Source organism: Grampus griseus (assembly GCF_964374135.1).
Source record: "Grampus griseus genome assembly, contig: HAP1_SCAFFOLD_919, whole genome shotgun sequence".
NCBI classification, from domain to species: Eukaryota; Metazoa; Chordata; class Mammalia; order Artiodactyla; family Delphinidae; genus Grampus; species Grampus griseus.
In genome coordinates this window covers 39,237-53,846 of record NW_028132570.1, presented here as the reverse complement: position 1 = coordinate 53,846, position 14,610 = coordinate 39,237, and the positions used below count along the sequence as shown (strand labels likewise).

Below are 14,610 nucleotides of genomic sequence, written 5' to 3'. Positions count from 1 at the left end.
CAGGTTTATTCTTATGTATTTTATTCTTTTTTATGTGATTGTAAATGGGATTGTTTCCTTAATTTCTCTTTCTGATAGTTCACTGTGAGTGTATAGAAATACAAAATTTATATATAGAAATCTAGTGTATCCTGAAAATTTACCAAGTTCATGTTTGAGCTCGAATAGTTTTTTGATGGTGTCTTTCAGATTTTCTATGTATCATGCCATCTGCCAACAGTGACAGTTTTACTTTTTCCTTTCCATTTTGCAGTCCTTTTATTTATTTATTTTTTCTTGTCTGATTGCTGTGGCTAGGATTTCCAAAACTCTGTTCAATAAAAGTGGTGAGAGTGGGCATCCTTGTCTTGTTCCTGATCTTAGGGGAAATGCTTTCAGCTTTTCACCATTGAGTATGTTAGCTATGGGCTTGTCATATATGGCCTTTATTATGTTGAGGTATGTTCCCTGTATGCCCACTTTCTGGAGAGTTTTTACCATGAATGGATATTGAATTTTTTCAGAAGCTTTTTCTGCATCTATTGAGATGATCGTATGGTTTTTAGTCTTCAATTTGTTACTGTGATGATAAGAGACCTAAGACAGCTACAGAGGCTAAGTGACCTTTCCTTCCCTGAATGGGTAGGTATCCTTGTTCTGCCTTCTAACTGAGTTAGTATCTGAGTAAAGAACTGCCAGGTGTCATTTAGTTCACAATACGCTGCTGTGGCAATATAGAAATGAATTTGCCTAAGTCATTTGGCTTTTCTCAATTATAGTAAATGAATATACTGAATGAATACTTCAACTTAAGGAAATGTTCTTAAAAATATATTAATGTAGGCAACTTCAGTGGAGAACTGAAAACAAAACAAAACATTCAGGTAAAGGGCTGAAATAAAAGTACACTCAGTTGTATCCAGTTTCCTCTTGTAAATCTCTCTTTTTAATTTGAGTGGACAGTCACTTGAGAATATCTGACTTGGGGCTAAGGAAATCTAAGCCTTCTTGGCCACACTGTATTCTCTTATGTCATTTACTAAAGACACCAGGTGGGCTGCTGAAAAAAGAGTGGGAAAAATCAATCCCTCACATCCAAAGGACGGCTCTTGAAAATATGTGTGTTGTTGTAGTTATTTTGCTCTTCTGGCCTCAGAAGTTCTAATCTTAACCTTAGCCCCTCATGGAGAGAGACTTTGTAAACCAATTCCCACATTACTCATTATGTGACCGTTGAAAAAGAGCAACCCAGCTCTTTTCCTGTGCTTTCAACCAGTTATCTTCTTCAAAAATCTGTTTGGATTGTTATACCTTAATCTTGCCTGGAAAGGGACTTATGGGAAGGTTCTTATTGTTTGAAAGTTTGGTGCCAGTATCTGCAAAGAAAGAAGAAAGATGTGTTTATCAAACATCCCAATAGTGAAGGTGTGTGAAAGCAACTTTTCAAAAGTTAATCTGTCAGAGTTTAGCCGTATGATTACATTTTATTTTATTCATTGAAAATAAATAATTATCAATGAATCCTTTCTAGATTTTCTAGTTTCCCAAAGTTCCCTGTATTCACATTCTAAGAGGAAAAATGGTATTTTAAGTCACTGCTCTCCACCTTATATTATTTATAATCACTCCTCGTGACTTCTTCCTTCCAAGAAACGTGATCCTGAGAAGTGTCCTTTGTTTGTCTTTGTGGAATAAGTGATGAGGATGCGTCCTGGAGACCTGTGAGATGTTTAACTTGTGGCATAGTGAAACTAGGATGGAGAGTTCTGGAAAGATCTGGAAAGGTGGCTGGTAGAGTGTGGCCAGATGTGGGAGAAGAGAGACGTACAGAGAGAGGGAGAGGAAATTTTCAGAGGGAGAAAATGAAACAAATAATTAAATAAGTTTTGTTGTGTGCTGTGGGATGCAAGCCTTCCTCTCCCCCTTTCCTTCACAATGTCTTTGTTAAAGACTGTGTTTTTCATTAGTTTTACTAAGATAGGATTTGCCGTTTTGTTTGGATACTGAGAATGGACCCATGGAAACAGTTATATTTGGGTTATCTCTGACTGTCTTTAATGAAGAACATAAATATGGGCCCCACTATCTATGCACATGCTATCACCATGCCTTTTTTGTTCTCTGTTCATATATCTAAGTCCTGTTCTTTCTTTAAGGTCAATCTCAAATCTCATCTGAAATGTACATGTATTGATAGATTCAACCCATAATGAACTGTCCCTTCTTTGTCCTCCTTAGGCCCTGATTATTTATAAAAACTCATTTTTGAACTTAGAGACTGTCCAATATGATATATTAGTTATTTCACCAGCATATGTTGTATCCTCAACACAATTATACACTTTTGTGGGGCTGGGATCATACATTCTGTAATTTTTCTCAGTACTTACACTTACTTTGATAAAAAGCGCATTCATTCATCTAAACATCATTTATTGGGTGTTAATTAAATATCTCAACTCAGTAAATATTGTTTGAATAAATGCATGCATGAATGAGGGAGTATGCAATAGGTAGCCTAATGTACCGCCCAATGTGAGAAAACCAAAAACATAAACACAAAAGCAAGCCAAAAAGTGGACCAGGACTTTCTGTAAAATATCCTGCTTTTTGTTGGATGATGCCATGAAAATCAAGATGCTCCTGAAAGGTCTTAATAGCTGACCAAGAATAGTAAACAATTGGAATTCTCTCAGGCTTCTTCAACCCTATCACTGGACACATTTATACCTCTCCGGAATGGTATTAAAAGAAGAGATTAATAAAGCTTTTATAGATGAGTTGATAAATCTCTAAATATTTAAGTCTTCCTTGCCTGCTAGGTTTTCTCTATTTTGGGTTTCCAAAAGATTTCAATAAACCACAGGATAATTAAAAATTAGACATTAACTTTCTTACCTTGACGTTTTTTGATGGTAAACACCTTTTTATTGTCTCCATAGTGCTGCCAAATTTCCGCCAGTACAGTACTTAAGTGAATTTTGCTCTGGATGGTGGGATATATAAGATGTAAACGAATTGTTTGTATATGTTTTAGAATCCTTCAAAAGGGCCTGGCCATGGAAATGCATTGAATATTACTTAAATAACTAAAGTAACTTCCTCAGAATTATTATTCTATTCTGGTTAGGATATATCTGCTCTGGTTTGTTAAAATTTCCCTTTAGAGTGGTTTTAATTTTGTTTCTGATAGGGTCCTAGGATTTATTGCCACACCCATCCTGCATCTGTTTTTCTTTGAATTACTCTCCTTGCAGTTTCTGATTCATACAGGGCCTTACAGGTTAGTGACAACCTGGCCATCACAACGCTGGGAAGGAGAGGCCTACTTTTCAGAGGTGTTGATGTTTTCTGTACCTGAAGGTTTTCAAGAGATATCAATCTTCCTCACCACCGCCCTTGGCCCTCTTAAGGGACTAAGCAGTTCCTCATGAAATTTCTGTGGGATATCTGTACCAACTTCTCAATATTGTTCCATCCTGAGTCTAAATTCCTGGCCTCAAGGTAATGTTAGATTTCTAGCTCCAGCCCCTATTTACATAAGGCCTATACTAAGGAACGGAACCCACAGACATCAGTCCGCTCTTCTTTCTCTGGATTTAATTTCTCTGTTACTTTCTGAAACAAGCAGGTGTTCCTTTCTTTCTTTTAATCTCAGCTATGTGCTTTTAACTTTTTCAAAATTGACCCAGAATTTACATCTGTCTCCAGTAAGAGTACATTAAATTGAGCTTAGTCTGCTATTCTACTGGCATATTTGAGATCCAGATAATTTGCTACTTAACTGGATTCAATGACCTGTATATTACAGGCATCTAAAAATCACCATGTTCCAAATTTCCCTCCTTATAGTTAGTAATTTTCTTGGGAATCTGGATGACATTAAATGGAATAAAGTTAGTGAGTGGCCCAGGAATGCCTGAAAGTTTGTTTGTCAGAGTGGCCAGGGAAAGTTAAGCAAGGAAGAAAAGCAAATGAAAAACAGAATCCCATTATTATGGCTGAGTTTACTCCCAGGATTCCATGCAGAGCCCTCTGTAGAGCTGGGTTGGGTTATAACTTATGCCAGAGCTCTACGTGGGGCTGACACCATCTCATGCCAAGCTCTCAGTTCTGGGCTCACGTCATCTCTGGTCCACTCTGTGGAGTGGAAACTTCGGAGGAATGGCCAATGTGTTCCACGGCGTAGGAAGAGGGAACTTGTGAATGTGACTTTCTAAATTGTGGAGGAACTAACCACTGTAAATGTGCCTTGAACTATGTTGTTTAATTTGACCAGTCAGATCAATGACATTCCCCTTGAATGAAATGCTGCTACGTATATGAGCAGAAAAACAAAACTGGTATAAGGAATAGATAGCTAGTGGGAAGCAGCCGCATAGCACAGGGAGATGCGCTCGGTGCTTTGTGACCACCTAGAGGGGTGGGATAGGGAGGGTGGGAGGGAGGGAGATGCAAGAGGGAGGAGATATGGGGACATATGTATAACTGACTTACTTTGTTATAAAGCAGAAACTAACACACCATTGTAAAGCAATTATACTCCAATAAAGATGTTAAAAAAAAAACTGGTATAAGGAGATGGAGAGACTGGGAGTCTTATTTTCCCACCAATTAACTTTGCCTCTGACCATGACCTTCCCTTTGAGTCTCCTAAACCTTGGGGATGATCGCAGCCCCTTGCGTTGGGTGACGGCAACCCCATCTTCACTAGAACCTCTATAGTTAACTTTGATTTTTCCAACTCCGTCTATCCATCCCATGTATGCAGTCAGACATTTGATCTTGGACTTTTCCTGACAAAATATGCTTGAATATAACCATTTCTTTTCACTCCCACTGATACTGCTATTGTCACTGCCTTAACTAGGGCTTTATCTTTAAGTTCTTTATATAAATATATAAATATCTATATATAAATATAATATACAAATAAAATATTAATTCTGATGATTTTAAAGTCTTTTCTTGATAAAGACTTTTCCTGATAAAGATACACAATATCTTATATAAATATTTTTGTATTATCTGTTCTTTTCTTAGAATTTTAGCCATATGATTCTATCTCTTGGTTTGTCTAGAAGTTTTTGATTGAATGCTGGCTATTTTATTTGGCTTTTTGTTGTTTTTCTCAGTGGAAACGTTGTTTTGCTTCAAAATATTTTATTCTACCTGGAAGTAGCAAATCTTCAAATTACAATTTTTTAAATGCTTTCAAATATCAATACTATAGGTGTCACAAAATCTAGAAAAATGACATTTAAAAATGAACTACTGCCAGATGTGTCTCTATAAAACTTTTCCCCCACTCTTTTAGCTATATATTCTTTAACTGCCTCCTCATACGACAGTTTATGTATTTTTGAAATAAAATTTTAAGAAATAAACTTTGTAGTTTTTAGACATAGATTTCTTGTAACATGGTTGATTAGAATTTGCTTCTAGTTATTAATAGTTTAGAAAAGTTTATTTCAGCTTCACAATTTATTACTGATAATGTCACATTAATTTTCATTGTTAACTTTTGAGAAAACCTCTAAGGATTACTTCCTCATAAATATTTACTATTATAAATGCATTACTGATTTCAGTACTGCTATAGGTTTGTGCATTACAGGGATTCTGATAAAATACTCATTCACACCATTCCATTACACACATTGTTCATGGAGTATATTCATTTATTTATTTATTTATTTATTTATTTTTGGCTGTGTTGGGTCTTCGTTGCTGTGCGCAGGCAGGCTTTCTCTACGTGCACAGAGTGGGAGCTACTCTTCGTTGCGGTGCACAGGCTTCTCATTGCGGTGGCTTCTCTTGTTGCAGAGCACGGGCGCTAGGCACGGAGGCTTCAGTAGTTGTGGCTCGCAGGCTCAGTAGTCGTGGCTCACGGGCTCTAGAGCGCAGGTTCCGTAGTTGTGGCACACCGGCTTAGTTGCTCCGTGGCATGTGGGATCTCCCCAGACCAGGGCTCGAACCCTTGTCCCCTGCATTGGCAGGTGGCTTCTTAACGACGGCGCCATCAGGGAAGCCCCTGGAGTATATTCTTGACAGAAGAAAATTTCCGTTTTGACTAAGCATTGATGAGAACTGAATCTTTGACTTATCTTTCACATGCCTGATGATTGAAATAATTTTCCACAGAATAGCTTCTGGTTTTGTACTTTTCAGTTGTTTTTTTCTTCTTCAAACGCACATGCTTTGAGAGCTGTGAAGTCCAAGACATGGCTATATTGTAAGGTGGTTTTTGTCCTTATGCTTCTGTGTCTTGTGCTAGTTAAGTCAGTAGAGTAGTCAGTATGAGTACTGGAAGTTATTCCTGTAATGGGATAGTATATAGTCAATTACATATGGTGATGTCTGAAAATCACATAATAGCCTCACTTAAAACATCTCCTTAGGGCTTCCCTGGTGGCGCAGTGGTTGAGAGTCCACCTGCCGATGCAGGGGACACGGGTTCGTGCCCCGGTCCAGGAAGATCCCACATGCCGCGGAGCGACTAGGCCCGTGAGCCATGGCCGCTGAGCCTGTGCGTCCAGAGCCTGTGCTCCACAACGGGAGAGGTCACAACAGTGAGAGGTCCGCGTACCACAGAACAAAAGAAAATCTCCTTAGCCAGATATCAAAAAAGCCTGTGGCCATTCCAATATGATCCAACATAGCGGAATATGATAGAAGGAAAATTGGCAAAGAAAGAGACGCTGGTCTTACCTGATGGAAGTGAAAATATCTCACTTTTGACAATTTTGCAAAAACCTATAATTCCATGAATTAATTTCTAGGGTTCTTCATAGGACCTAAAAAGGAACCCATAGAGTTGTGGAACAACAATAGAAGCTTCTGTGATGAGAAGCCCAGGCACCGCAACAAACAGTAGCCCCCGCTCGCCGCAACTGGAGAAAGTCTACACACAGCATTGAAGACCCAATGCAGTCAAAATAAAAATAAATAAATAAAAATAAATAAATTTATTTTTAAAAAAGTAATACTCTGGTTTGAGGCATGAGAAGAGAAATTAGCTAATCCTTTCAGAACTTTTAAAATATCAAACTCAGTCTCTAAGATTTTAGCATTATATACAACATCGATTACTTATTAGTGGTTTGGGAAGGCCAATTTAAAATGTTCTGATCTTACTGTATTGAAATTCACGGCCCTAATGTTTTCCACATTGACTATATGAATGATGAAGTAAAGTCAATCATGTATTTCCTTTCCGACTGGGCAGAAAACAAAATTTTGAAAAGTGTTTGGACTACTGACTTTTGATTTCTTCTAAGGCAAGTGTATAGGTAATTTTTATTCCCTGATTAGGAGAAAAATGGTGGAAGAGGGCAGGGTTAAGAATTAAGATTTCAAGAGCGTGAGAGGTAGACGACCAACCAGAGTTCCTAAGGTTCGGTGCGTGTAACTGTCGCCGCCGCTTAAGCCTGCCAAAGCAGTGGTATGGCTGCTGCCCTCGTATTTGCTACCTCTAGAAACATTCTTGCCAGTAGTGGCGGCAGCGGGACTCAATTACCCCCTTTTCTCACTCTCTGCAGACCCTCCAGATGGCGTCTTCTGTGGGCAACGTGGCCGACAGCACAGAACCAACGAAACGTATGCTTTCCTTCCAAGGGTTAGCTGAGTTGGCACATCGAGAATATCAGGCAGGAGATTTTGAGGCAGCTGAGAGACACTGCATGCAGCTGTGGAGACAAGAGCCACACAATATTGGAGTACTTCTATTACTTTCATCTCTACACTTCCAGTGTCGAAGGCTGGACAGATCTGCCCACTTTAGTACTCTGGCAATTAAACAGAACCCTCTTCTGGCAGAAGCCTATTCGAATTCGGGGAATGTGTACAAGGAAAGAGGACAGTTGCAGGAAGCAATTGAGCATTACCGGCATGCATTGCATCTCAAGCCAGATTTCATCGATGGTTATATTAACCTGGCAGCCGCTTTGGTAGCAGCAGGCGACATGGAAGGGGCAGTACAAGCTTACGTCTCTGCTCTTCAGTGCAATCCTGATTTGTACTGTGTTCGCAGTGACCTGGGGAACCTGCTCAAAGCCCTGGGTCGCTTGGAAGGAGCCAAGGCATGTTATTTGAAAGCAATGGAGACGCAACCGAACTTTGCAGTAGCTTGGAGTAATCTTGGCTGTGTTTTCAATGCACAAGGGGAGATTTGGCTTGCAATTCATCACTTTGAAAAGGCTGTCACCCTTGACCCCAATTTTCTGGATGCTTATATCAATTTAGGAAATGTCTTGCAAGAGGCACGGATTTTTGACAGAGCTGTGGCAGCTTACCTTTGTGCCCTAAGCTTGAGCCCAAATCATGCAGTGGTACATGCCAACCTGGCTTGTGTATACTATGAGCAAGGCCTGGTAGATCTGGCAATAGACACCTACAGGCGAGCTATTGAATTGCAACCACATTTCCCTGATGCTTACTGCAACCTAGCCAACGCTCTGGAAGAGAAGGGCAGTGTTGCCGAAGCAGAAGATTGTTATAATACAGCTCTGCGGCTGTGTCCCACCCATGCAGACTCTCTGAATAACCTAGCCAATATCAAAGGAGACCAGGGAAACATTGAAGAGGCAGTTCGCTTGTATTGTAAAGCATTAGAAGTCTTCCCAGACTTTGCTGTTGCCCATTCAAATTTAGCAAGTGTATTGCAGCAGCAGGGAAAACTGCAGGAAGCTCTGATGCATTATAAGGAGGCTGTTCGAATCAGTCCTACCTTTGCTGATGCCTACTGTAACATGGGAAACACTCTAAAGGAGATGCAGGATGTTCAGGGAGCCTTGCAGTGTTATATTCGTGCCATTCAGATTAACCCTGCACTTGCGGATGCCCACAGCAATCTGGCTTCCATTCACAAGTATTCAGGGAATATTCCAGAAGCAATTGCTTCTTATCGCACTGCTCTGAAGCTTGAACCTGATTTTCCTGACGCTTATTGTGATTTGGCTCATTGCCTGCAGATTGTCTGTGATTGGACAGACTATGATGAGCGAATGAAGAAGTTGGTCAGCATTGTGGCTGACCAGCTGGAGAAGAATAGGTTGCCTTCTGTGCAGCCTCATCATAGTATGCTCTATCCTCTTTCTCATGGCTTCAGGAAGGCTATTGCTGAGAGCCATGGGAACCTCTGCTTGGATGAGATCAGTGTCCTTCACAAACCACCGTACGAACATCCAAAAGACTTGAAGCTCAGTGATGGTCGACTGCGTGTAGGATACGTGAGTTCTGACTTTGGGAATCATCCTACTTCTCATCTTATGCAGTCTATTCCAGGCATGCACAATCCTGATAAATTTGAGGTATTCTGTTATGCCCTGAGCCCAGATGATGGCACAAACTTCCGAGCGAAGGTGATGGCAGAAGCCCATCATTTCATTGATCTTTCTCAGATTCCATGCAATGGGAAAGCAGCTGATCGCATCCATCAAGATGGTATACACATCCTTGTAAATATGAATGGTTATACCAGGGGTGCTCAAAATGAACTCTTTGCTCTCAGGCCAGCTCCTATTCAGGCAATGTGGCTGGGCTACCCTGGGACCAGTGGCGTGCTTTTCATGGATTATATCATCACTGATCAGGAAACTTCACCTGCTGAAGTTGCTGAGCAGTATTCTGAGAAACTGGCTTATATGCCCCATACTTTCTTTATTGGTGATCATGCTAATATGTTCCCTCACCTGAAGAAGAAAGCAGTCATCGATTTTCAGTCCAATGGGCACATTTATGACAATCGGATTGTGCTGAATGGCATCGACCTCAAAGCATTTCTTGATAGTCTCCCAGATGTGCAGATTGTCAAGACGAAATGTCCTGATGGAGGAGACAGTGCAAACAGCAGTAATACAGCTCTTAATATGCCTGTCATTCCTATGAATACTATTGCAGAGGCAGTTATTGAAATGATTAACAGAGGACAAATTCAGATAACAATTAATGGATTCAGTCTTAGCAATGGACTGGCAACTACCCAGATCAACATTAAGGCTGCCACTGGGGAGGAGGTTCCCCGTACCATTATTGTAACCACACGTTCTCAGTACGGGTTACCGGAAGATGCCATTGTGTACTGTAACTTTAATCAGTTATATAAAATTGACCCATCTACTTTGCACATGTGGACAAATATTCTGAAGCGTGTTCCCAATAGTGTACTGTGGCTGTTGCGTTTTCCAGCAGTAGGAGAACCTAATATTCAACAGTATGCACAAAATATGGGCCTTCCCCAGAACCGTATCATTTTTTCACCTGTTGCTCCTAAAGAGGAACATGTTCGGAGAGGCCAGCTGGCTGATGTCTGCTTGGACACTCCACTCTGTAATGGACACACCACAGGGATGGATGTCCTTTGGTCAGGGACACCCGTGGTGACTATGCCAGGAGAGACTCTTGCTTCCCGAGTTGCAGCTTCCCAGCTCACTTGTTTAGGCTGTCGTGAGCTTATTGCTCAAAATAGACAAGAATATGAAGACATAGCTGTGAAACTGGGAACTGATCTAGAATACCTGAAGAAAATTCGTGGCAAAGTCTGGAAGCAGAGAACATCTAGTCCTCTGTTCAACACCAAACAATACACAATGGACCTAGAGCGGCTCTATCTACAGATGTGGGAGCATTACGCACCTGGCAACAAACCTGATCACATGATTAAGCCTGTTGAAGTCACTGAGTCGGCCTAAATAAGGACTGTGTGCACAGGAGAATTACCCCTGTACCTGAGCCTCAACCTTCTGGGGGAAAGGGAACTACTTTTTCCTTATCTGTACAATACCATGTTGCAGATGGGTGACAGACAATGATAAGAAATAGCACAGCCAGACTTGCTTCCTGCATGATCACGATAGGAAGAGACACAAGAGATGGGAAACTGCTGTTCCACAAGGAGTCACCATAGAATTTTGCAGCAGCCAGGTGTCTGGAAGGTCTGGAAGGTAAGTCTGGAAGGTCTGATCTCCCTTGGTCTTCCATGGGATGGATGGTTAGTGTGGAAGGGAGATAGAGATTGCCCAGCCGTTTTGTGATTATCATGGATTGATTGAGTCTTCTGGATTAATATTTTTCTTTATATTTTGGGTATTGGAGCTTTTAAAAATGTTTGGTTTCAGGTATTTTTATTCATGTGAAGTGTATATGATTCTCTTGAGATAAGGTTTTAAGCTAAAATATTCCTTGTTTTAGTTTCTGAACTCTACAGATAAATGGGGATTTTGCTGGTGTAGTCTTTTTATAGGTTTTATAAACCACTTGAGTCTATATCAGTCATTTCAGTGTCTGACATAATGTTTGGAAATATCAGTGCTTTGTTGGTTTATAGATGATGGCTTAAATTCTTTTCCTGGTCCGTTTCCTTCTTCCCGTCCCCCCACTTTAAAAATTCTCCTGTAACTTGGCTAACAAAAAACCAAGTCTGATTCAAAACCTCCCAGAGCGTTTCTCTTAAACGCATCATCTGGTGCCAAATGAAGATCCTTAGGAGTGATTATTAATTCTGAAGGGCACAGTTGTGGTACTGTCACTGATGATAATAATAATGGATTTTTGGCCTAGAGTGTTGACCTATTTCACCAGTGTTTTACCGTTGACTGCCCCTCTATGCTGCTTCCAAAAGTCATAGTGTGTGATAAGATTTTTACTTTCATTTCTAAAGTTTTTTTTTTTTTTTAGTGAGTCCTGTTCTTCCTTTTTCTTTCAGCAGAAATGAAATCCCAGATAAGTATAAGTATTCAAATATTTGATCAGTAAGTCACAGTTATCTCCAGTACATTAAATAACTTTCATCAAAGAAACATGTTATAGGTAAAAAGCTCTGAAGGACCAGCTATGTATATGATAATTATGTTTCAGACCTTCTACGGTATTATATATAATAACTTGTCTTCTGGACGTGGTCTTGAAGTCTTTATGGATTCAGCCTCGGTAGTAGTGAACTGCACTGCTACTTGGTTTGGAGCACAAATTAGACTCTAGCCCTCCTGGAGGTTGAGTTTTTGGTATTGAAAACCATAGAAATGAAATTATTGTATTTCAGCAAAGGATCGAGGGCTTGAGGCTTAAAAAAGGCAACATATGTGTGGGAAGCAGTCAGCCTTGAAAGCAGGTAAGGACATGCCAGGCATGCGGCCGCTGCTCGAAGGGACTGTCCCTACTTGTTCCCCTCCTTATTCCATTCCATGGGAGATAAATCACCAGGGCCCAGAGATCAGAAAGAATGTAAAATTTGACAAGCAAAGCTGTCTCCCCTCTGCACGTGCAGGTTATTTTTGATGATTCTGGGTTTATGTGTTTTCTCCCAGGGAAGTTAACCTTGAACCGAGACAGTCTGTAGATAATGTAAACCACCATCTGGCAAGCTTCCTTTTTCTAGTCTATTTAATCTGCAACTGTAGCATAATGACTTTGGAATTACTGTTGCTGTATTACCAAAATCTTAAACTAGGATATTTTTGACAAATGCGGTCCTTAGTTAATTTTTAGAGCTACAAACTGTCAGATGGCTCTGAAATAACAATTGTCTGGCTATTCTTCAGGGTGATCACAATATGGTAATGACCTTGAGGTATCACTAAAAAGCAGGAAGGTGTGAGTCTTCCTTTGGTTCCAGAGTGAAATGCGAGTTGGAGTTGGAAAAGAGGCCCACAACCAAGTGATAGAGAAGGAAATGTGAGGTCATTAGTGAAAAACCAGGTTGAAGTTAAGGTGAAGAGGCATGAGGAAATGGTCAACTGTTACAGTATTACAAAGATCATCAAGGAGCATATCCATGAATGTGGTTTGTATTGCAATCTGCTGAAAAAGAGACAAATATCCTGGCCTGTCCTTCATGGAGATTATATTTTATTGATTCTGATAATAGATTATTGTTGATAAGGGCCTCCTATAAATTATAACCGTGCAAAGGCAGCAAGATAATTTTTTTTCCTTTATGTATGTGCTTCTCATACCTACTCACTTCTCTCTTAGGGGAAGAGAAAATCACAAAAAACAAAACTGTCAAGTCTCAACGATTCCTTTTCAAAATAATTTTTTTTTTGCAAATTCCAGTGGAGACAATAGGTTAACTGTTAAGATTTGTAAGCCTCAAAAAGCTAGATTTTTACGAAGTGTAGCCAAATTTCATTCCATACATAATAGCTTTGGAAGGAATATGTGATGATGCAAAGTTGGAAAAAGGTGGTTTTTCTTCTGTGAATGGCTTCACTGTGTTGGGAGAACAGGCACAGAAGAAATCAAAGTAATTAAACATGGGGTGAGTTTTCCTTATAGGGGACTCTAGTGCTTTAAAATAGACTAGATAATCCTAGGGATAATCTGAGGGTAGAACAGACCAATGCCTCATTTCCAATCTGGTACTCTGGAAGAAAACAGTGTATTTCCTTTGAGGTCTTGAGAGGTTTCTCTTCTGCTTTGTTTTATTTTTGGTTCATTTTGTAATCAACCTTATTAAGGTATCATTTACATACAATAAAATGCAGACATTTTTAGTCAATGGTTCAGTGACTTTTAATTAATGTATACATTTGTATAACTAGCACTCCCATAAAGATAGATAACAATCCTAAAACCCTAGAAAGTTTCCTCCTAGGCTTTTGCAAAAGTATCCCCATCTCCCACCCCAAGGCCTCCACGGATCTGCTTTTTATCTTTAGAGATGACTTTTGCCCAGTTTACAATTTCATGTAAGTTGAATAATACAGTAGGTGCCCTTTTGATCTGGCTTCACTTGCTCAGCATATGGTTTTTGAGATTCATTCATGTTGGGATGTTTTAAACCAGGACTTTAGCCTGGGTGGCTGATGTTGTCTGAAGGCACCTATAGGTACATCTGAGTCTCTGGCATTGTCACTGTCTGTTCTTGGCTCAGTATTTTCAACTTTACTAAGAAGCACAAGGTTGAAGTAAGGAAGATCACTGTCAGTATAATGGAGGTGAAGTGGGTTCTGTTATATAATATTCTCAGCAAAAATTGACCTGCTTGGAATCACTGTGTTGATAATCGACAAGGATTCTCTTCCTCCAAAAGCCTTGATACTATAAAACTTCTAAAGGACGCTGTCCTAGGACCCTTCTTTTAGTTTTCATATTTTGGGAAACATTTCTGGAAAATTCAACTGCTCGCAACCTGAAAGAAGCAATTATTCACCTGAAGGCTAACTCTGCTAAAGTTGAGTTGTCCGACCTTTACATGCTGATAGAAGCCAAATAGCCTTGCAAAACAATGCTCTCTTATTGGATATAAGCATATAGATTGTTTAAGGTGGACGTGTGTATGCAGTAAAGTGAAAAAACAAAGAATCTTTGAGTTTCCCTTGCTGGTTTTTTTTAGTTTTTCATTTGAGTTTCCATAGCGTATGCTAATGGCTCAGGGAAACCTCAGGTTAGTTTTAGGTCCACTCTTTACGTAAATGTTGAAGTACTCCATACCCACCTTTTTTCTACCTTCCTTCTTTTCTTCCATCTTTCCTTTCTAACTTCTTATAATCCATTATACTTAATCCTGCATTTGCTGAGGTGGCAATTAGTGTAGGAAAATACTGTGAAATTTTGCTGTTCAGAATGCATGTTGACCAAATTCTATATTGAGAAAAGGTCTGAATTTACCCAGAGTAACCCTTTCTCAGC

General features: G+C 39.8%; 1 protein-coding gene across 1 annotated transcript; it reads left to right on the top strand.

Moving 5' to 3' along the window:
• Positions 1–7,529: 7,529 nt before the first annotated feature.
• On the top strand, positions 7,530–10,670 carry LOC309817852 (UDP-N-acetylglucosamine--peptide N-acetylglucosaminyltransferase 110 kDa subunit-like; the record flags this gene model as incomplete). Its single annotated transcript, XM_082682129.1, has 1 exon — positions 7,530–10,670. One exon carries the CDS (start codon positions 7,530–7,532, stop codon positions 10,668–10,670), a length of 3,141 nt encoding a protein of 1,046 aa, XP_082538255.1.
• Positions 10,671–14,610: the final 3,940 nt, after the last annotated feature.